The sequence below is a fragment of the Panthera pardus genome, unplaced genomic scaffold, assembly GCF_024362965.1.
Source record: "Panthera pardus isolate Hobbes unplaced genomic scaffold, ASM2436296v1 HiC_scaffold_8, whole genome shotgun sequence".
NCBI lineage: Eukaryota > Metazoa > Chordata > Mammalia > Carnivora > Felidae > Panthera > Panthera pardus.
Genome location: NW_026527013.1, coordinates 30,003,865 through 30,025,286, shown reverse-complemented (window position 1 = coordinate 30,025,286; position 21,422 = coordinate 30,003,865). Strand labels below are relative to the sequence as shown.

The 21,422-nt window shown below is 50.2% G+C and overlaps 1 protein-coding gene across 2 annotated transcripts; it reads left to right on the top strand.

Annotated features, from left to right (window-relative positions):
* The first annotated feature begins 3,890 nt into the window (after positions 1–3,890).
* FEZF2 (FEZ family zinc finger 2) lies at positions 3,891–8,303 on the top strand. Of its 2 annotated transcripts, none has more exons than XM_053897644.1 (5): positions 3,891–4,613; positions 4,976–5,890; positions 6,257–6,391; positions 6,584–6,716; positions 7,632–8,303. In XM_053897644.1, the coding sequence occupies exons 2-5, from the start codon at positions 5,039–5,041 to the stop codon at positions 7,889–7,891; spliced, it is 1,380 nt and encodes a 459-aa protein (XP_053753619.1). In that variant the 5' UTR covers positions 3,891–4,613; positions 4,976–5,038; the 3' UTR covers positions 7,892–8,303. The 2 variants fall into 2 exon arrangements, with proteins under 2 accessions (XP_053753619.1, XP_019325597.2); XM_019470052.2 differs by having other exon boundaries at positions 3,990–4,613; positions 4,976–5,902.
* The last annotated feature ends 13,119 nt before the right edge of the window (positions 8,304–21,422 follow it).

Below are 21,422 nucleotides of genomic sequence, written 5' to 3'. Positions count from 1 at the left end.
TCTGAGGTTGTCTACACCCCAGGCAGGCGTCTGCTAAGTAATTTGTCCTAACGTGAAGGCGATTTCTGGCATTAAACAACAACAACAAAAAATTTTAAGCAAAAGTCATCATTACAGTGTTCGGGTTAGTGACCATAAAAAGGCCAGAGGGAGGGGGCTCCTCCAGCAGCGCCAGTCATATTTAATATGCTTCCCGCAAGAGAAGCCCTTGCAAAATCAATAGACAGCCGCCAGCTGTGCTTAAACCTGCGATTTCAATTAAAACCTTGCGCTCCAGTCCTTGGGGTTGAGCCTGGATCCCCAATCAGTGGTGTGCGAGTGGCTTGGCACGGGTGCGGCGCCCCACAGCCGCTGATCCCCGAGGTCGCGGCGTGGGTCAGGCCCAGCGGAGCCGAAGCAGCCCCCGGCCTTGGCACCCTGCTCTGCAGCGTGGGAAGAGCACAGGCCGCAGAGGGGCGTCGGGCTGGCAGTGTTTCCCCACCGCGGCCGAGGTGTGGAGGACCGAGCCAGGGCCAGATGGGTCGAGGCGAAAGCGGCTGGCTTTCGGCTGAGGCCCCGGAAGGAGACGGGGCGAGGGGCTGAGACCTCAGGGCAGAGGAAGGCCCCACGGTGGGTCCAGGCCTGGCAGGCCAAGAGCAATGGGCTGCAGTCTGCGCCGTCCAGTGAGGTTGGCCAGCACGGGCCTGGGCGCCCAGGGATAGGAGGAGGGCAGCCTCTCGATTGGGCCCCTGGCGTGTAGCACGTGCCCTGAGGCCTAGTGGGCCTCGCTTGGGCGCAGACCGCGTGCCTCCACATAAGGTGGCTTGCTTGGTCAAGCTGCTGACCCAAGGCCCCTGCACCCCCAAAGTGGAGCTTTTGTAGCAGTCTGGCCTGGGAGAGAGAGAGGATTTCTCATATATCCGTCACTACAGTCTCGGCCCACTTCTACCCTGGCTTTAAAGGACAAGACTTCTTTAGAGCGGGAAGCTTTGTAGAACTTTATTTTCCAGAGATGGCTTCACATCCCTCAAACATCTGCGCATCCCCGGAGCCTCCTGTTGTTGCCCTTCATGTGGAGTTATTTTGGATTCCCCCGCTCTCACTGAAAATGTGTAGGTAGAGAAAAGTTACCCCTAGTCTCCCAGAACTCCGCCACCAACTTCATAAAATTGTCAAATTTTAATTCCTATGGTCCTCCCTCTTTGTTTTAACATTTCAGCGTAAAAAAAAAAAAAATTACTGAGGCACCTGGGTGGCTCAGTCGGTTGAGCGACGCACTTTGACTCACGTCATGATCTCAGTTCGTTCGGGAGTTCGAGCCCCGCGACGGGCTCTGTGCTGACAGCTCAGAGCCTGGAGCCTGCTTCGGGTTCTGTGTCTGACTCTCTCTCTACTCTTCCCCTGCTCACACTTTGTCTCTCTCTCAAAGATAAATAAACATTAAAATTTTTTTTAAAAAAAATTCCTGCAAATGAGAATGAATTTGAAGGGGGGGGCAGCGATTGGAAATCTCAGCCCTCCCTCCACCAAGTGCCATGCTCCCCTAGTCCTCTTTTATTCTGCCTGAAATCATCTCGTTTACAGAAAATATTTGTTTGCACTATTAGTTGGTACTGGAGTTAATTACTCAATGTGTTAACGTGAAGTAATATGTATAAAAGTAGGATCAGTGTTTATTGTGTGGGTGAGCTGTTGAGCGGTGCTTGAATAAACTGCAATTAGGGTTAGATAGAGATTAATTAACATGTGAGTGGCAAGGTGTAAAATAGTCTCCAACCCTCCACTTCAATATAATCTGCAGGCGAGGGAAGGAGAAGTTTGTGAAGCTAATTAAATACTTTTCTAAAAGCCAGTGTATTCACCCAACATTTGGAAAGAGAGGCACATTAGGGGCAACTTGTTTTTACCCAAATGTTTTCTTTCCGTGGAGGTAACACTCCTTTGTGATGCCGGGGAGAGCGGGATGGCTTGTGCAGTTACAAAAAGAGCTAGGGATGGCAAGACAGGTTCACGGGAAGCCTTTGGAAGCCTTTCAGCCTGATGGAGCTTTCAAACCAGCAGATATTTCGCGCTGCCGAGATCAACAATTACCCAATTTGGAAAGGGGGTTGGGGTGCGGTGCCGGTGACTGAAGGAGACCCGCAGGAAAGTCGGTATAGAAATTCGGGTGTTGAGCCCCTCCGGGTGTATTGATACTGTTTCAATGTCGGGGTGAGTTGTCGGTTTGTTTCCTGTTGGGGGGGGTGCGGGTTCATTTGTGTTGTTTGCACATTAACACAGGGATGGGGGTAGAGTGGGTCTGGAATACCACCTCTTTGAACATCTAAATTCAATGGGTTGTATATGGAAATATTTTTCAGACAAGCAAGCTTCTTTCTTCTAGCTTTGAAATCTGGAAGTTTGGGGAGAAGGGTTCTTTGGGGAAGAGACTAGCGCCTGCTGAATTTAGGGGGAAGTAGAAGCAGTTCTCCAGCCTTAGCAGGGTGAGAAAATCCACCCACTGATGTCACCCTCCAGGCCACTTTCCCTCAGACATCTCTTTGTTCCCTCCCCTTGCTTTCCAAGTACACTTTTCTGTTCCCTTACCTGCCAGGTCAATATCCGGTTTGAAATTGCACGTCAGAGGGGGAGTGGGTAGTAGAGAGAAGTTCTGAAGGGGAAAAGGAATGCTTTGCCTTCAGTTAAAACTAGACCTTTCCCCCTGTTCTTTCCCTGATGGCTTTCTGGGATGTTTTGCAGCTGAGAGGCCTCAGGCAAGATACTCAATTTCTCAAGACCTGTTCCTGAGTGAAAAAGGAAAAGGTTTGCTTTCAGTAGCATTTTCTTGGGCTCCACAAGCCCCTGTATCTTTGGAGATGAAATTCACTATCAAACCCTCAACCCTGTTTGCTCATATTATACCCACCGTAATCCTCTTAAACTGTGGTTGCGGCTACAAAGCTCGTGGTCTTGCAAAAGCCGGCTGGCAAGATATAATTGTCCCGCAAACAAAACCGTCCAAAAGTTTTTAAAAACCCCTGCACCCCCCCCTCCTCCTTCCTAAACCTAATTCTCTCGCTCTCTCTCTTGCTAGCCGCCCACCCCCCCAAGAACCCTCAGCCTCGACCACTTTTGTTGTCGCCAAGAGCACCCGGCCTGTTGAAAGTGCTGGAGCGTCTTTGAGCAGTTTGTTGTGATACGCAGGTAGAATGGTCTGCAAACAGATGAATTCAGCCCCTCCAAACCGAGCGTGGAGCGCGCTGCTTTTGTGCGCCAGGCACAAAACGCTGAATTCCTCCGAACTTACTTGGGGCCTGTCTAGAAAAGGGCCTTTTCTTCCCTCTGCTTGTACCTCTGGCCACACTAAGTCCCTGCCCGCCCCCCTTCAAGCCCCCTCCCTCTCTCCTCTGATAATCCTTCTCTTTATTTTAGAAAAACACAAAACCCGGTTCCACGCGGTGCTTTAGTGGCTAAAAGTGAAAGAGCTGCCTTGGCAGAATTCAGCTCTATGAATCACTTCGGAAAATTGGTTCGACTGAATGGCCTTAGGAGGAAAAACGTTTTAATAGGATCCAGGGGAGGTTCTGCTGTTTCAATCTGCTCCTTAAACAGGTGGAGATTGGACCTTCTCAATTATACAAACAGTAAGTACCCATCAGCAGGGAGAGCTGCCCTCCGAATCCTCCCCGCACGCAGCCCGAAACCAGCAGCAGAGCCGGGCTTTGCCTCAGAAACCCGATCACAAATCAGCGATTCTGATCGATTAGGTTCTCAAGCAGTCCTCTAGCTTGCTGTGCAGTCTCCCCCAGCCGCAGGCGAGGAGTTCGGCCAGAGAGGGGGAGGCGCGCCCACCGGGCGCCGAGGCCCCCGGGGTCTGGGCGCGCGGCCTTGCTCTTCCGGACGCTTCAGGGTCGTCCTTGGGCGGCGGGAGCTCTCTCCCGACCTCCGACGCCAGCCAAGGCGAGCTCGTTGTTTTTGCATAAATTAATATTTCCCCATTAACAAGTTCCCCCCTCCAAACGCGGCGCCCGCGTCCATGCGCCACATCCTAATGAGGTAATTATCATTTGCGCGTGTTCGGGGCTGGCGCCGGCTCCGTGGGTAAATGGCAGTTTATTAGCACCATGCCCAGCTCGGCTGCAGAGGGCTAAGGGATAGTTCAGCGACTAGACGGACACCCAGGGGCCCTTTGGGGCGGCGCGTGCGGGACCCTCTGCCCTCCCCGCGTCCCTCAAACCTATAGGCCCCCAAAGTTGTGAATCACGCACAGAACTCTGCCTGGGTTTGGGCTCCCCCCACCTTCTTTCCACCGGCAAAACCATCACGATTCCTCCCCCTCCCCCTCCCGTCTCTTCCCTCCTTCCCGATTCGCGAACCGCTCGCACTTTCCCGAGGGGAGCGCGGGCGCCAGTTGCCTCCTTTTAAAGTTTGAGGGGCGGTGGCGGCGGCGGCCGGCAGGCGCGGGGGAACACAGGGGCCGCTACGGGAGCCGCGCCGCCGCCCATGTCATTCCACTTCAAGTGACTTCATGTGATGTCAGCTGAATGTAAAAGACAGTGATCTCACGCGGAGGGGAAGATGTTTGCCATCAAAATGTGACAGAGGAGACACGCTGCATGGCTCGGAACGCATCTCCTTGGCGGTGGGGGAAAGAGGTAAATGCGAGGTGGCTCTCCTGGTCCTCTAACTTTGCCCCTTCACCGTCCAGCTCCCCGCACGCGTGGCGGAGGCCAGGGTCCAGGGAACGGCTCAGGGGGGGTTAATTTGAGGCTCTTTTCTTTCTTTCTTTTTTTCTCTCTCTCCTTTTCCTTTGTAAACCCTCCCCCGTCTTCCCCCTTTCAAAGTCTCAGGGCAGGGGCTGGTGGGTTCCTTTGCGCGCCGGGTTAATGGGAGGTAATTTGGTCCCCTTGGGTGCACTTTGTTCTGCCCCTGTTCATTTGAATGCAAATGGGTGACCTGGACCCGACAAGGTGCTTATTAAATTGCGGTTTCCCTCCCTGCCTTTTCCGGAATGCAGACTTAGAGGAGAGAGGCTGCGCCCTGGCCCAGTCCCGCACGGCAAAGCTCGGCTCGCCGCGCCATGGCCAGTTCGGCTTCCCTGGAGACCATGGTGCCCCCGGCCTGCCCGCGCGCTGGAGCGTCGCCGGCCACTTCCAAGACGCTGGCCTTCTCCATCGAGCGCATCATGGCCAAGACGTCGGAGCCCCGTGCGCCCTTTGAGCCCCGGCCGGGGACGCTGGAGGCAGACGGCGGCCAGGGCAAGAAATTGCTCAACCTTTGCTCGCCGCTGCCCTGTATGATCCCCCTCCAGCCCCTAGGCTACGAGGTGCCGTCCAAGACGCTGCTCAGTTACTCCGAGCTCTGGAAAAGCAGCCTCCGGGCGGGCGGCGGTGGAGGAGGAGGAGGAGGAGGAGGAGGAGGCGGCGGCGGCGGCGGCGGGGGGGCCCCGGTGTGCGGCGCCAGCGGCTTGTGCAAAACCAACTGTGGCGTGTGCTGCAAGGCCGATCTGGGCCTGGCGCCGTCTGCGCTGCCGGCGGGCAGGGTCATCAAGCCGCAGGTCATCAACCAGGCGGTGGGGCTGCCGGCCAGCGGCTCGCTGTACTATTTCAACTACCTGGACTCTGCCGCGTACCCGCCGTCTGAGCTCCTCGGAGGCCACCTCTTCCCGTCCGGCCTCCTCAACGCACAGGCCCCCGCCGCCCTGGCCGCGCACCCCAAACTCTTTTTGCTGGAGAACGCCAAGTTGGCCGGCCTGGCCGCGGACAAGTTCCCCCATCCGGCCCCCTATGCCCATAAAGAGCGCTTGCCCGCGCCGCTGGAGCAAGTGCTGAAGGAGAACTCGGCCCTGACCGCCGAACGCGGCGGCGTCAAGGGCCACGGCAAGCTGCCCGGGGGCTCTGCGGACGGCAAGCCCAAAAACTTCACCTGCGAGGTGTGCGGCAAGGTGAGGCCCCGGGTCCGCGGGGGCTGGGAGGGATGAGCAGAACAGCAGCTTGGCTGAGGCAGCCCGGACCGCCCCTTTCCCAAGTTTAGGAGCTCCCCGGTAGCTATCTACTTCTCACATTGGGGGACCCAGCTGGGCCTCAGTTTCCCATTCTGTAAAATGGGGATGTCGTTGTCCGCGGCCACACGAGACGCGTGAGCAGTGGGTTGGGAAGCGTGAGCAGTGGGTTGGGAAGCGCTCTGGTTGGTTTCTGAAGGGAGTGTTGGTTGGGGGATGTAAGGCGCTGGCCTCCCCAGTCTGATTCTAGACCCTCGCGGACGGACACACCACAAGGCCCCTCGTGTCCTCCCATAGGTGTTTAATGCTCACTATAACCTCACCCGCCACATGCCGGTCCACACCGGAGCCAGACCGTTCGTGTGCAAAGTCTGCGGCAAAGGCTTCCGCCAGGCCAGCACGCTCTGCAGACACAAAATTATCCACACCCAGGTACGTGGCCCCCGGGTCGAGCTCGGCCCCCCCCCCCCCGCAACACCCCGTGCCTGAGCGACGGTGTTGGGGAGAGGATGGCAAGGGCTCCCCTTACCCCTCCCGGGGAGCCCATGCCCCTTCAAGGTGCCCCCGAGGTGGCCTCCCCTAGCCGGGGCCTTGGCCTCATTGTGCGCGCGCCCCTTTTCGCAGGAAAAGCCGCATAAATGCAACCAGTGCGGCAAAGCCTTCAACCGCAGTTCCACGCTCAACACGCACATCCGCATCCACGCGGGCTACAAGCCCTTCGTCTGCGAGTTTTGCGGCAAAGGCTTTCACCAAAAAGGTAATGTGCGGGGCGAGGGCCTCTCCTCACCTCACCTCCGGACTCGGCGGGTCACTGCTAGCGGGAAGGCAAAGAAGGATCCAGAGAGAGGGAGCGTGAGAGCTGCAAGCGCGGGCAGAGCATTTCTTTGGAATCGGGTTGTGCCCGGTTTGGGTGGAAGCTCTCCGGGCCGGGTTAGTAGACCTCGCTGGATTCAGGCTGGTTGCACGGGGAGACTCCGAATTTGGGAGGTGGGATGGAAGGAAGGGACAGAGGGAAAGGAAGTAGGAGAAAGAAAGGCTATTGCTCAATAGAAAAAGCTTGTCTTTGTAGCCGGGACACCCCTTTCAAATGAAAAAAAAAAAAAAATCGAGGCAAACTCCACCTCCTGGGAATAACAAGACCGGGGGAAACCATTACTGTCCCCAGCACCTCCAGGCCCGGCGCTCCGCTTGGGTTTTTCAAGGCACTTTTGGATCTCCGGGTGGTATCTTGGTGGGGGGGGGGGGGGGCAGAGGGAGTAACTTTTAAAATGAGAAGAAAAACAGAAAATGAGGGACGAAGCCCGGGTTCGTGCGAATTTCTTCCAGCGAGGCAGCAGCCAGGAGAAGGACCCGATGCGTCTCTGGGCTGTGTAAAAGTTTCCCGGCCAGCCGAGCACAGCGGGAGGGACGCTGCGCGGGCCTGTGCACCGGGCGGGGCAGGGGCGCGGGGAGGCTACGCGGGACTCGGCCCTCCATCCTGTCGTGAGAGCCTCCGGCTTGACGCAGACGAAGTTTGACAACTTCTTCACTCGGAGAGGTCGCGCCCGCCTAGCCAAGCGTCGCCTTCTTTGCGCGGGCACCTGAGCCAACCCCGGGACGCCCGGCACCCCCCCCCCCCAGTTCCAATACATTCCCTCCCCCCCTCCTTTTTTTTGTTTTTGGTCTCCCGTAGGGAACTACAAGAATCACAAGCTGACCCACAGCGGCGAGAAGCAGTACAAATGCACCATCTGCAACAAGGCCTTCCACCAGGTCTACAACCTGACCTTCCACATGCACACCCACAACGACAAGAAGCCTTTCACGTGCGCCACTTGCGGCAAAGGGTTTTGCAGAAACTTTGACTTAAAGAAACACGTGCGCAAACTCCACGATAGCGTGGGGCCTGCCGCCCCCTCCACAAAGGACCTGACTCGGACAGTGCAGAGCTGAGAGCTACTGCCTCGCCCTCCCTTCCGGCCCCATCCAGCCCCCAAACAGATCACACGTATAAACTTATTTCTAAAATTAAAAGAAAATAAAAACTATAGCAGAGAGGCTAAAATCTATTTATCGAAACCAGCATATTTTTTGGAAAGCTAAACGTTTCCTCGATGACTGGCAGCAAACGCGTGGCTCCCACCTTTGTGTATTCGGGAAACTTATTTAAACCCAGTGCGCTGAAACGTATTTCCCTCCAGGCCTCCGCTTCTCCTCCGGCCGTGGGTTTTCACCCCAGCCTGTCACGTGAACGCCCCGGAAGAGCGCGGCGCCCCCAGCCATCTTTATACAGCCATGTAAATCCTCCTGTACAAGCGAACTCGGAATATATACATATCTAACTCAATAAACAGAATCACTAGTGCGCGTTTTCTTTCCCCCCCCTCCCCTCGCCGATAGGTCAGCTCAGCAACCCCAAAGAATGAGAAGGGAATAGGCGTTTATAGCATTTCTCTGCCCAAATGCTACTTCCTTTGGGGTGCTGGGACCAGGGTGAGGCCAAACCGGTGTTCCTGCGGCGCTTGCTTGTGAAGACCCTCCCTCCCCGCGCCCCCTCCCCCTTCCCCCCCCCTCCCCCCGGGATCCAGGGAGCAAAGGTCTACGTCGGCCTACACGTGGTGCCAAGTTTTTATTTGGTGACTCTTCCGACGCTTGGGATTCTGGGTGTTGCCTTATTTGGGTGAGAAAATTAAAAAAAAAAAAAAAAAGGAGGGTTTAAAAGTCGCTGGGTGTTGGGGAGCTGGTTTGGGTGCATCTTTCAGCAAATTGCCTTGCCGCGCAAGGGTAAACGGCCAGGGCAATGCCCCTGTGGGGAGCTTCTGAGCATGTCTCCTTTTCTGGGCGACCTGACGGGCGGGGGGTGGGGGGGTGGACTCTTCCAGTTTTTCCTGGAGACGAGAGCTGGAGGCCAAGGGTCCCCAGCCCAGCCGGAGCTCTGGGGCTCCGGGGCTCCCTGGCCGGTGCTGCTGATCTGGGGCCAGCCTCCGGGTGCTGTGCGCCCTGCCGCGGGAGGGCGCACCCGGTCTCTCGGAGCTCGCAGCCGCCGCCTCCCGCGCCCCGATTACCGCGCAGTTAGCCCATTTTCTGAATAGCTATCTCCGCCGCCGAGCACGCTGATGAAATGATCTCACGCTTGCTTCCTAAGTAATGACCCAAATTAAGAGAGAAAACAGAGACCCTTCAAACAGCATTACATTAATCATCTAATCATTCCCAGGAGGGGGTCGGCCGCCGCCGCCCCGTTTGATCCGAATCTGGATAATCAAGAGCTCAGATTACTGGCTCGGCGCGCCGGACCTCCCCCCCCCCCCCCACTCCATACACACACTCTTAATATTCGCGCCGAGATTCAGCCCACGTCTTCTGGAACAATATTCCCCAGCGTGGAGAGGAAAGGCGGCGCCGGGCCGGAGAGCGCGCTTCCACGCAGCCTTGCCATTGCAAGGAATAGGGCGGCGGCAGCCGGGCGTTGATCCCACGCGGATTTCCACTGCGAGTGGAGGTTATTTGCTTCGTTAATGCAAAAGGAAACCCCCTCCTAACTCTGCAAGTGACTTGGGTGCGGGTTATCCCAACACCCGGTATACAGTAGGAGCTCAGTGCTGCCGGCGCCAGGGGCTTCCACGATCAAAACTGCTCACGTTTCCCCAACGCTTGCTCCGTTTCCAGGCACAGGTGCTTTCGAATATTCACAAACCCCTCAAGCGGGAAGATTTACGGACGGACAGAGACATTGAGGCAGAGATAAGCCAAACGACATGCCTCGGGTCACTGGACTAGGTAGGGCTGGGATTCGAACTCCGGGAGGCTTTCAGGGAACCCAAACTGCCTTCAGTCCTCGTGGGTGGGGGAGGAATCTCCAGGTTGGGACCCGCGCGAAGACGTTTGGCTGCTGCGTGGAGGCTCAGTCCTGGTCACAGCCAAAGGTTGGGTTCCGGCCCCCGCCCAATTCGCAGACCCATTGCGCGGGGAAGGAGAATTGTCGATTTTGTTTGCACAGAGGACGGCGACAGCTTCCTCAGGCTGTCGCGGGAGTATTTTTAGTACCTCCGATTCAGAAATAGGAACGTGTACATTAGAATTCCATTTCCTGAAAGGAGAGCGTCCTCGTTTTTGTAATCCCCCCCCTCCCAAGTCTGGGAAGACGCAGTCAAGGGAGGGGGAATGAGGAAGCGAGGAGGAATTTAAATGTTAGCTTGTTCTGGCTGCAGTTCGCTGAGGGGAGATTGGGACCCAGAGGGATATGCAGATTTAACTCCGAAATCTCCATGGATGCCACAAACCCCAGGAAACCCCAGGATGGGCGAGGAGGACTTGGCGGCCAAGGATATGGAAATATCGCCTTGCTTTTCCCACACATCTATCCCCAGGGGTATTGCGAGCTGGTTTGAGGAGTCAGCTTTCCCCCAGGGTTCTCATACCGGGTTTTATTAGCCCCTCCTTACACACACACACACACACACACACACACACACACACCGTTCTCCATTTCTGGGAGATCCCGGGCACCCTACGACAGTCCTCTTAACCAAAATCCTTTCCTTCTTGCATTCCTGAAAGGAACCTTTGCAGATTCACTTCTTGGAGACTAGATACTGGTCAGGGTGAGCCCACCTTCTTTTTAAATAGTTCCAGAACTTGGGACAAGGGGCAGACACCATCAAATTTAGTGCAAAGCATCCGCTTAGAGAATTGGGTTAAAAAGTTGGCCTGAATGTGGAAATTGTGATCAAGTCTTCTTTCCCTTTAAGAAGAGAAGAGAAATAATGATTAAAAAAAAAAAATAGACGGGGCACCCCCACCCAGGAAAAGAACTTTCTAACCTTCAAGTGAGAGAACTTTGAGAAATTCTTCTGTAGTAAGTTTTCCCAGGAGGAAGACCAAAAGGGTTGCCCATCTCCTACGACGGGAGAAATTGGTTTCCGGGTGACAGTTCTGAAGATGGCGTGCTTGCAAACGAGGCAGCAAATGAAATCAAAGTAACGGGGAGAGCAGGAGGCATTTCTCTCCTGGACTGCTCATCTCTGCAGTCAGGGGCGAAGTGAGTCCCGGTGACTTCTGGGGTACACCTGAGCAGCATGTCTGGCATGATCCAACCTCCTTGAGGTTGTTTCCTCATAACCTGATTCTTAACTTCACCTTCACACCAGCTCCTGTCAATCGCTCTCACCTGAGAAGGTGTTATTTCACATCTGGCGGTAATTGCAGATAAACAGAGAGTTCTGTATCTGTAGGGCGCAGCTCTGCTTTCCACAGGTTGGAAGTCACCGCTCCCGGGTTTAAGATGTCTGCTTCCTTCAGGTGTGGGATCCAAGAAAGGATTCCTTCACCCGAAAAGGAGTACAAAGAGAAACAGGAACCTTCTGCGTGAGTGACTGAACACCTTTCACAGCCAGTGAAGGGTCAGAAGCCAACACTAACTTTCAGTCACCATCTCCACTGGGATCCTTCTTTAGCTTATTCACCATGCATCGGAATTGATGGGTGAAAGGCTCTGTTTTCTGAGTTTTTTCCCCTCTTAATATTAAACTGTTTGCATGACTTGTAGTTTGCAGTATTAGTAAATGACTTAAACAAGGTAGTCATCAGCTGCATATTAATATGCTAACCTTGATTAAATTGAAGAGGCCGGCCCTTAAAAAATATTTAAAAAAAAAATCAAATTGCGGGGGAGGGGAATCCTGTCACAGACACAAAAAAGACTCCAATTATCTTTTCCCCTTCAAGATGTTTGTTCTGTCCATGACTGCTCACACTTCAGCAATCTTGCCAGCAAGACTCAAAAAAAAAAAAAAAAAAACCCTCCTTCTTCCAAAGCCACAGCCTTGTACATAACAGATTGTACAGTCCTATTGCCTTAGGCGGGTTAGAGGTTCCTCTCTGCAAAGAGCGACACAGAGAAGTTGCCAGCATCCAGACACATTTTGGGGGGTACTGTGCTCGTTCTTGCCTTGGCTGCAGAAGTGGATCTATGTGGTCCCCGTTTTGCTGTCTGGCTCCCAAGAGGGTCGGAGGCTGCCTGAGACCGGTGCATGAGTTACAGCACTGAGGCATCCAGGTGTGCTGGTGGTGGTTGGGCTCGGGGAGGAACGCAGGAGGGAGGGAAGGAGAGTCAGGGTGGGGGCGCTGCTAAAGGGAGGATAGCAGTCTTGAGAAAACGCTGGGAAATAAACAACCTCAAGGCAGCTGCGTTGCCCTTTTCCCTGCACTTCCCTCTCAAACGTCTGAGCAACCAGTTTGCTCCTAGAAACATGTTAATTGCCAACGGAGCTCATTAAGGCATGCACATGCAAAACACAGCAAGAAAGATTAAATGGACAAAAGCGCAATAATGAACTGTCAACAATCGGGCCCATCTACGACCAGGATCACTCAAGAATGAGGCATTTAGAGGCAACAAAGGATTGTCTGGGACAGGAAGAAAAGACGACCTAGACTTTTGTTTAGTCAACACAATTGATTACAAATGAGAGATTAACAGGATAGCTTCAGATTTTTTTAAAAAGAGGCAGAAAAGAAAAGTCCAATTAAGTCCACCGAATGTTAACTACATTGCGTTCCATGCCTAGCCCCAAAGAAATTCTCATTAAACCATCCCTGGCGATCCCTTTTGGAAAGTAATTTGTCTCCCTGATGGAGCAGAGAAAGAGAATCGTGTAAAAGAAAGCGTTAGTTCTTGGCACAATGAGCTTAGGAGACACTCTAGAAAGAGCCAAAGGGGGAGTTAATGAGCATCTGACAAACTGCTTGGATTCAGGCCTAGAGAACAGCGATGAAAAGATGAAATTGGCCAACAACTATTCTTTATATCAAACATAAAAAGGCCAATCTGAAATGGGGCTGCTCAAAAGTGGTTGAAAGTACATAGCCCAAGAAAAAGGAGCCGCGGCCAGGCCCCTTGTTGGACACCGGACACAGAACTCGACGGGCCAAGAGCTCGGAAAGAGGCAGAAAGGTGGGCCCTCCACCCCAGAGCAAACTCCAGCCACCACCCCGGGCTTTGAAGATGCTGATCAGAAGCTCCCGGTGCCCACCCCCTACCCTCTGGATGTTTCTTTCATGAGTGAAAAATGTATCAGGCTAGCCTTTGAGGGTTCCCTAAAAGTTCTGGTAATCTGGTAATTAGTCCCTGGCATTCGCCAAACGACTTCTCTCTTCTACAGTCATGGGCCCCCCAAGAGCACCATATGTCGCCAGTTCATATTCAGTTTTCCCCGAGCTCCCTCCTAGTGACCATTCAACCCCCCCCCCCGCCCCCCCCCCCCCACCGCCTCACCCCTGCCAGGTAATTGCCTTCCTAATTTTGCATAGGGCAGAGGTGGCAAGGAACTGAAGACACTGAACACACACAGGGCTTCATGGAACTGGTTATGAAGTTTTAAAATTGTTTTTCATAGTCGTTCATCTGTCTTTAAGAAACCAGTTCGTTTTAATGTTTCCTTTTTTGAACAAAGTAGGTCAGTGGTATGTGTCTATATGAGACATGTATTACATTTTAATTAAACCTAAGCATCCAGGCTTCCTAACAGCAGAAGTGTTTGGAGGTTCTCTTACACGCAGTGTCCAGAGCCAGGTAAACAGAATCTAGCAGTGAGATGGGGTTTTCAGCTCAGTCCACCAGCTAAGGAACACAGAACAAATCTTGTGGGGTTTTTTTTTTTTTAATGCCTTATTTATTCCATCTTTGACGTGGGACCAGTGCCATCTCAGATACTAGAGTGCAGCATTTAAAACTTGATTCTAGGTTTTGTATTCTTACTCTCAAATCCTTGGTAACAGCTATCACATTTCTGAGGGCTTGGCTTGCACTTCAGGCTGTGCTCATGCTTCATGGAAAAAATATATTGGTGTCTGGAAGTAAAGAATGAGGAAGAAGAAGTATACCGATTCAAAATAAAAATAAAAACAGTCATCTAAGGTTTGAGACTAGGTCTGGTTTTCAAAGCGCAGAAGTGTTATAAAATCTAGAAAGGTGCATTTAAGGAAAGGAGAGAAAATGAGACGTTTCGATTGCAGATGAACCAGAGACTGAAATAATTTGCTCTTCGCCGAGGCATCCTAGCAAGCCCACATGACCTGCCACACAATTATCATTGTTTGTGTTTTCTCTTCAGTGTTTTTTCAGTCCTAGGCCATATTTAGAGCTCCATTTCCTCCAGGACTTTGAATTGTCTGCATTTTGTCCCCCTCCCAAAGTGCATGGTGGTGGTACATGCCTAGGGATTGATAAGCTATTATCTATCAATGAAAGTGGAGTCAGTGGTTAGGAGCCTGGGTCTGGCATCAAACCAGCTGAGTTCAAATCCTAGCTAGCTCAGCCGTTTATCAGGAAAAATGACTTTCTCTCTGTTTACTCATCTGCAAAATAGGAATATTAGGTGTACCTAGCACACTTGAAACTAATATAATGTTGTATGTCAATTATATCTCAAAAAAGGCAAGAGAGAGCACCTTATCTCACAGGGTCGATGTGAGGCTAACATGAGCTAACACATATAACTAGAACTTGGAACAGCACCTGGAACATACATAGTAAGAATTCCAGAAGTTAGAGATTATGGTTACAAAAACCCAAGTAGTGAAACTGTAATACAGCACTTTATAAAGAAACATCACCCGTGTTATCTTGTTGGCTCATTACACATTTATTTGGTAGGTTATCTTAGCCCCATTTTAAGGAGCAGTTAAACAGAAGAAGTTGCTTGAGTAGGTATGGTCCCCTTTAGCTCACACACCGGAACTCAATGGAGACTCACTCAGGTGATTGTGTCTGACTATGCCAGTACCACGGTTCTAACAGGAATGTGCGCAAGAATCACAAAAGGTTTTGGCCAAAAATTCACCTGAGCGCCATTTACTGAGCTGCCGGGTCAACAGATCTGCTCTGTGACCCAGAAATCTGTATTTTAACCTGAAGTCGTTGATTTCCCAGACTACATTTTAAGAAACACTGATTTTGCATCTGTGCTCTTTCCACCTCACCACAACGCTGTCTTTGGTAGATGAAATAACACCATCAGCTTTTCATAAATGAATGAATACATTTGATCATTCATTCAACAAATATGATGTGAATACCTCCAGCGTGTCCAACACTAAGGCGGGGTGCTGGAGTTAAAGGAAGAGAAGGACAGAGCGTGTGCTCCAGAGTTCACGGTTTACTGGAGGAGAAAAATTGCATGTAACAAAGATCCCCACACGAAACTTGGTTCTGAAGATGAAATCGGGCATTCAATCCAGCCTGGGTTTGGGTGTGCAGTGGACATCTGTTATTTTTGCCTGCTGATCATCATTTCCCCGTCTGGTAACAACATCCAACATTTCTTTTGGAGACGTCACCCCTCCCCCATTCTCAGTCCATATGGTTAAGGTGGGGGCTAGTCCTTCCCTACATGGTGGTCATGTGACACAGGCTTGGCCAATCGGAGCACAACATCCTCCTGGCCGAAGTGAATGGCTCAGGACCGGGCACCTGACCTAAATAGGGCCAATAAAAGTCCTGCCCGGGGCTTTTGCCGCAGTAGAAGCTTTTCCTTTGGGTTTCGAAGAAGGCTGGACGGCAGTTTGGGGATCTGGTGGAGGCATATTTGCTACGATGTTTGCAGAGACCGTCCTGAACTGTGAGTATTAGAGGTGCCCTAAAGACCTCCTTAGACCCTGGTGTGACTGAAGTCTGAAGCACACGTGGACTTCATAGCTATTTGCTTTAATACAGAGTCTCTTCTCTCCCCCCAAACTTCTGACTGATGGTGGGCAGAAAAAAAGGGAAGTCTGAGTTGTCACTCTAGAGGCAGCGATGCCTGATTTGAGTCTTCAGAGACCAGGAGGTGTTTGTTAGCTGGCGGAATGGAACGAGAGCTATCTCAAGGTGCCTAAGTGAAAGCCCACAGGTTAAAATGCAAGTAGGTGGGCGTGGGTATGGCTGGGTTTAATATTGGTAGGTATGACTTTGAAACCTAGTTGTGCTTCTGAGCAGCTGGAGCTCTCCGGGCTGGAGGCTTGCCCTCTCTGAGCCTCAGATTGCGTTTCTGCCAAGTGAGCTGTTAGGTTTCAGTGCAGTGGGGCAAGTCAGACACCCGGTTCCACTGCAGGCATTGAGGTGAATGACTGCAGTTGTTCTCACCTGAAGGTAAGACACCTTGGTGACTGGGTGGCATTCTGAGTCCTGCGTCGTTCAATGGAGCGATCTACGGGAGCTAGAGATATCTCAGGGCAGAGATTTCTACCGTAGTACCCTATCAGCATCTGCCTGGCCGCCAAAGCCTGCCTTTTTCTGAGGGAAACAGGATGTAGATGCAACATTGTAGGCTTTGGCATCACCTAGACCAGCTGATTGCGATCACCAGCTGTACCTGTAATTCCTCTTAACATTCTGAGACCAGGTTGCCTCATCTTTAACATTAACCTGGTTCTTAGAAGGATTTAAATGAGATAATATGTGTAAAGTGCCGGGCACAATGTAAATGTTCAATAAATTATAGCTTTTTCTCTTACTCCTAAGTACTACTGTTAGAATTATAATCACTGAAATAATCTTGAGATCCTTGATCAGCAGAGCAAGCAGGACTGCAGTATTCTTTATTTTAATTTCGGTCTAGTTAACATACGGTGTTACGTTAGTTTCAGGTGTACAATATAGTGATTCAACAGTTCGTGTATCACCCAGCGCTCATCCAGGACTGCAGTATTCTTTAACAAATAGAGCGCTGGATGCTTTACAAGGGCAAGGATTGTCTGCTTTGTTCACTGCTGTGTGCCCAAAGCTTGGCCCATAGTAGGTATACTAACATTACAAGGAGGTTATCCTCTCGTTCTCCTCCCCATGTGCTAGAAGGTTACCCCGCTCAGTCTTCTGGGCAGCCGCTTGCACTCCATCGTGCACTGATTCAGTCATAAAACAAATATTTATTGAAAGCCGTGTGCCAGGACTTGTGGTGGGGAAAGAACTGTAAACAAGGCAGACCTGACCCTGGAGGATCTTTATCCTAGCGGTAGAAGACAGAAGACGAATAAACCAGGAGTCAGGAAATAATATCAGATGATGGGAAACACCAGGAAGGAACTAGAAGAGAGTGACCTAATAGGACTTAACGGGGGACAAGACTACTTGAAATAGGTGGTCAGCACCAGTGTGGCACACCTCTTGTGCCCAGAAACTACGAGAAGCATCAACACAACTCAAGTTGGACCCTAGAATTAATCCACTTGGACTTTAAAAAAAGAGTCTCTTCCCCACAGCTCCAAAGTGCCCATTGGTTGGACCAGCTCAAATCTGCCTGGGACTCCAAAAAAGAGTTTTGCAAGGTATGCTACGGAAAACAAAGAGCATCCCTGGGCAGTGGGTGCTATAGGCCATTGACCCACATACAGTTTTTTCCACTGAATGGCATGGTAATTGATCAAAGTGAAAAAATTTATAGAAAGAGATACTGCTGCCATGTTTTTAAAGCATGTGTTTCCCAGCCAAGTCTCCAGATGGAATCACCGAAGCAACACATCCTTGACTTAAATGTGACTGTTTAACAGTTATATTGGGTAGGCCATATTTTTCCACAAGGAGGTAGTTGCTTGTCTTAGGAACTTGAGACTCTTAACAGACTTTTGGGTGAGAGCTTTCCAGGATACCACTCTTTCTGTCACACTTCCTGAAGTCACAGGAGTCAGAGACCTAGCTGTGGTGTCAGGAGAGGGGGAACGATAAGAGTGAAGTGTTACACGGCTCATGGAATGATGAGGTCTGTACGATTTCTTGGTGCCAATCACTGTCACTAGTGAACAGCTCAGAAGCAGAAAGATGGTTCATTTGTTCGTTTTTGCCTGACCATCATCCCTTTTCCCTTCTTTTGGTTATCAGTGTTCTGATTTTACTTTGAAGGAGCTGCCCTTCGCTGAGCACAGACCATTGGAACTGTGAAGAAAGCTCCCTGTGTCTCATCCACTGGCTAAGGGACAAACAGGGGGCATAAACCAGGTCATGTAGATGATTTGTTTAGAATTTGACCCTTGAGCCGAGGGATACTATTACATGTAACTGATGGTCATTCATTCCAAGGGGACTATGGATCGGCCTGCTACTTCAACACATCCTGAGTTGCCCTAATTACACATCCAGTTGCCTTGGAATTACAACTTTTTCCAAACCTGGTATTACAACTTTTTCTTTATCAGCTCCCACATAACATTCCAATGAATTAATTTTCCACATAAATTGGCTAGAGTTGTTTTCTGTGACTTACAACCCAAGGTGCTGGCTAGTAATCTTCCTACCCGTGACTCACCTTCCCCTTATAGTCCCTAGAACATCGGAAGTTCAAGATTAGATTTTCTTGTCCAGCGTTTTTATTGCTACCTGAATTTCATCGCTTAATTTTGAGAACCTTTCAAGTAGCTATGGCCTGCTTTGCTACCTGAAAAAGTTTGGGAGGAAGGAAACCCTATAACCCTACCTACACCCCACATTTTTATATTCAGAATAGGGTATTCAGAGTGAGATGGGACTGAGGCTGCCTCAAACAATTTGGGGAAGAAAGATGTTAAAAATACAGCACAACAGTGTTGAGATGTAGATTATTTTGTGTAGAAGGACTTCTTGGTGGTGAGGAAGAGCGGATGGGCAGAGGTTTGTCAAAAGTTGCAAGCTTACAGTTAGATGATGAATAAGTTCTAGGGATCTCATACACAGCATTATGAATATCGTTAATAATAGTGTATTTTATACTTGAAAGTTGCTAGGAGAGTAGATCTCAAATATTCTCACCTCCCCCACCCCACACATGCACAAAATGTTAATTATGTGACTTGATGGAGGTGTTAGCTAAGGCTTTGGTGGTAATCCTATAGCAAAATATATGTGCAGCAAATCGACGAGCTGTATGCAATGTTATATGTCAGTTATATCTCACTAAAGCTGGGGAAATAAACAAAAACCTCCCCTCTCGTTCCCCCCGAAAAGGAAGGAAGAGTACTCAAGATATGATTTCGTTATTTTTCCCCAGCATTCCTATAATGTAGGAACAATTTGTTGAGTGTAGTACACAATAAAAGAGGATGTCTTAACATAGACTGAAGGAAGAAAGTTGGCTGGGGTCAAGCAGTGAGATGGGAAGAAGGCTGGTTTTAATTCCTGGGGGTTCTGAGCCTGGAAGAAGACGGATCCTAAAACCTAGTGCACATTTGGGGCAGGAAGCATTATTATCTGTTCTTTTCGAAAAAAAAAAAAAAACACAATATAATTTTACCCCAGACACTATATATTGAGTAAGGTCATTAAGTAGAAAATCGAGGTAACAAATAGAAAAATAGGCAAGCTACAAGGGTTAGTTAGAAGACTGGCTTAGATAGACCCTGAATTTTCTGGTAGCTAAGGCGAAAAGGAAATGGGGGGGGGGGTTATTCAGCTGCTGTCTTCAAGAAACACCAGAACACAAATAGAACCGCTTCCTTGATCCGATTTTCTTATAGATTTCCTTGCAAATTAGCCCTTCAATTTTGAATCTTGTGAAGTATGTGCTCACAAGCCCACATATTGATCAAGTTGTTATAGGTTAGCATCGCTTGGGTTGTGACTAGAAGGTGCCAGCCAACTTCAGTCATGGCACAGGGTTCATGAAAAAAGAAATGCGGGAAGCCCAAGCCCTCTGACTACTGTGGCTGGTTCATCTGGTTCATGAAAATGCATGGCTTTTAGTAAAAGTGTCCTCTTGGCCAGAGTTTTCTCTCCTATAAATGTCTCATATGTTATACATCTATAATAAAATAAATTTGCAGGTTTTCTCTGGGGATGAGGGCAGAGCAACGTTGGATGCCTTGAGCGAGCCAGAGTAAATGTGGGATTTAACTGTAGATCTAAGATTAATTTGAAGAAGATGCACAGCGTCTGTGGGGTTTTCTCTCAGATCTAGAAAATTGACATAAGACCACTGACTGTCTACTGCAAAGGAGTGTCGTGTTGGAGAAAGAAGGTGCTGATGTTTGCACTTGCATCCCTCAAGGGGGGCTTTGTAGAACATACAAGTGGCTGCTCTAAGCTTAAAGTACTCATCACATCACTTCTGGTTAGATCATGGGAAATCGATAGCTTTGCAAGGCAGTGTTTTACGTGCCATCCTCTGGGAAAATAAGTGCCAACGTGTCTGGTAGAGAGAAGAGATTTGGGAGACTTTCATTTTCCCTCTGTGGTTATTTGTTTGTTTGTTTTGTGTTTTAATAGTGGCTGATATCTTCCTCTGTTTGAGCTTTCCTATGTCTGGGATTTTGCACATGCTGTTCCCTGTACTCAGCCCATGGAGGGGGGTCCTTTGCCCCTCCTCTACCTCATTCTTCTTGTGGCTGGTTCCTTCTCATCCACCCTGTGAAGCTTATTTCAGAATGGCCTTTCTCGGGAGGGAATGGGCTCAATAATACAGACCGCTTAGTAACACTAGGGGTGGGTTTGACCTACAAAGAAGCTTATCCTGGGGGCGCCTGGGTGGCTCAGTTCAACTCTTGATTTTGGCTCAGGTCATGATCACACATTGGTGAGATCAAGGCCCACGTGCGGCTCTGCTGACAGCATGAAGTCTGTTTGGGATTCCCTGTCTCCCTCTATCCCTGCCCCTGCCCCACTTGTGCACATGCCCACGTGCACGTTCTCTCTCTCAAAATAAATAAACCTAAAAAGAAAAAAACTTATCCTGGGAAAGAGCCTGTGTCTCCCCTCACTCCCCTCATTATCCTAGATGTTCTTCCTATGTTCTTCCCCGCTCACTGACTCCATGATTCTTTCTTTCCTTCCCTTCCTAGTACTTACACAAATCACGTATGTACTTGTTCCTTTCTTGTTTCCTCCCAGATACACTGGAAGTACCACAGTGGGGGCCACATTGTCATCAGCATATGTCCATTGCCCAGGTCCGTGCCTGGCATGTTGTAGGCACTCATCACATCAAGGGGGGGATAAAGTTACATGTCTTCTCCTTGAAAAAATCGTGAGGAAAATGATGTACAAGGTTCGGATTGCAGTTGTCTCTGCTTGTATGCTCTCAAAGTGGGGAGCAGAAACCCAACAGAATTGATATTCTACCCTGAGAATTTGGATTTATTTGGCATCTATTAGGCACAGGGAATTTTATCAACACGATTTTTATTTCTCTCCATCCTGCAAGGAATATTGTCCTATCACTTGGGGAAAAGGCTCCAGTTTTGCCTGACTGTTACTAGTTGAGTTGACATTAGAAGCCACATCCAACTTTGCCCTTCAGGAGCTGTCCTCCCCTCCTGGAGGTGGCTGATTTGTGTGCACCCTTAAGGCTTGGCTCAACACTGCTTCCTTTTTCCAAATGCCCATGTGAGTTGTCTAGTAATCCTCAGTGTAAGTATACACCCATAGATTTATCTCTGTTCTTAAGAGAGAAAAGAAAAAAGCATTTACAAGGAGTTGAAGAGAACGGATTTATGAAGCATTTTTCATCCTTATTCATCCAAAGTTAAATGCTGCTGTTCAATT

Excerpts from the sequence above, each read along its gene's own strand:
- FEZF2 (XM_019470052.2), top strand. The coding sequence starts at position 5,039 with ATGGCCAGTTCGGCTTCCCTGGAGACCATGGTGCCCCCGGCCTGCCCG. Across the intron at positions 5,903-6,256 it reads CCTGCGAGGTGTGCGGCAAG|GTGTTTAATGCTCACTATAA; the intron begins GTGAGGCCCCGG and ends GTCCTCCCATAG. Across the intron at positions 6,717-7,631 it reads CAAAGGCTTTCACCAAAAAG|GGAACTACAAGAATCACAAG; the intron begins GTAATGTGCGGG and ends GGTCTCCCGTAG.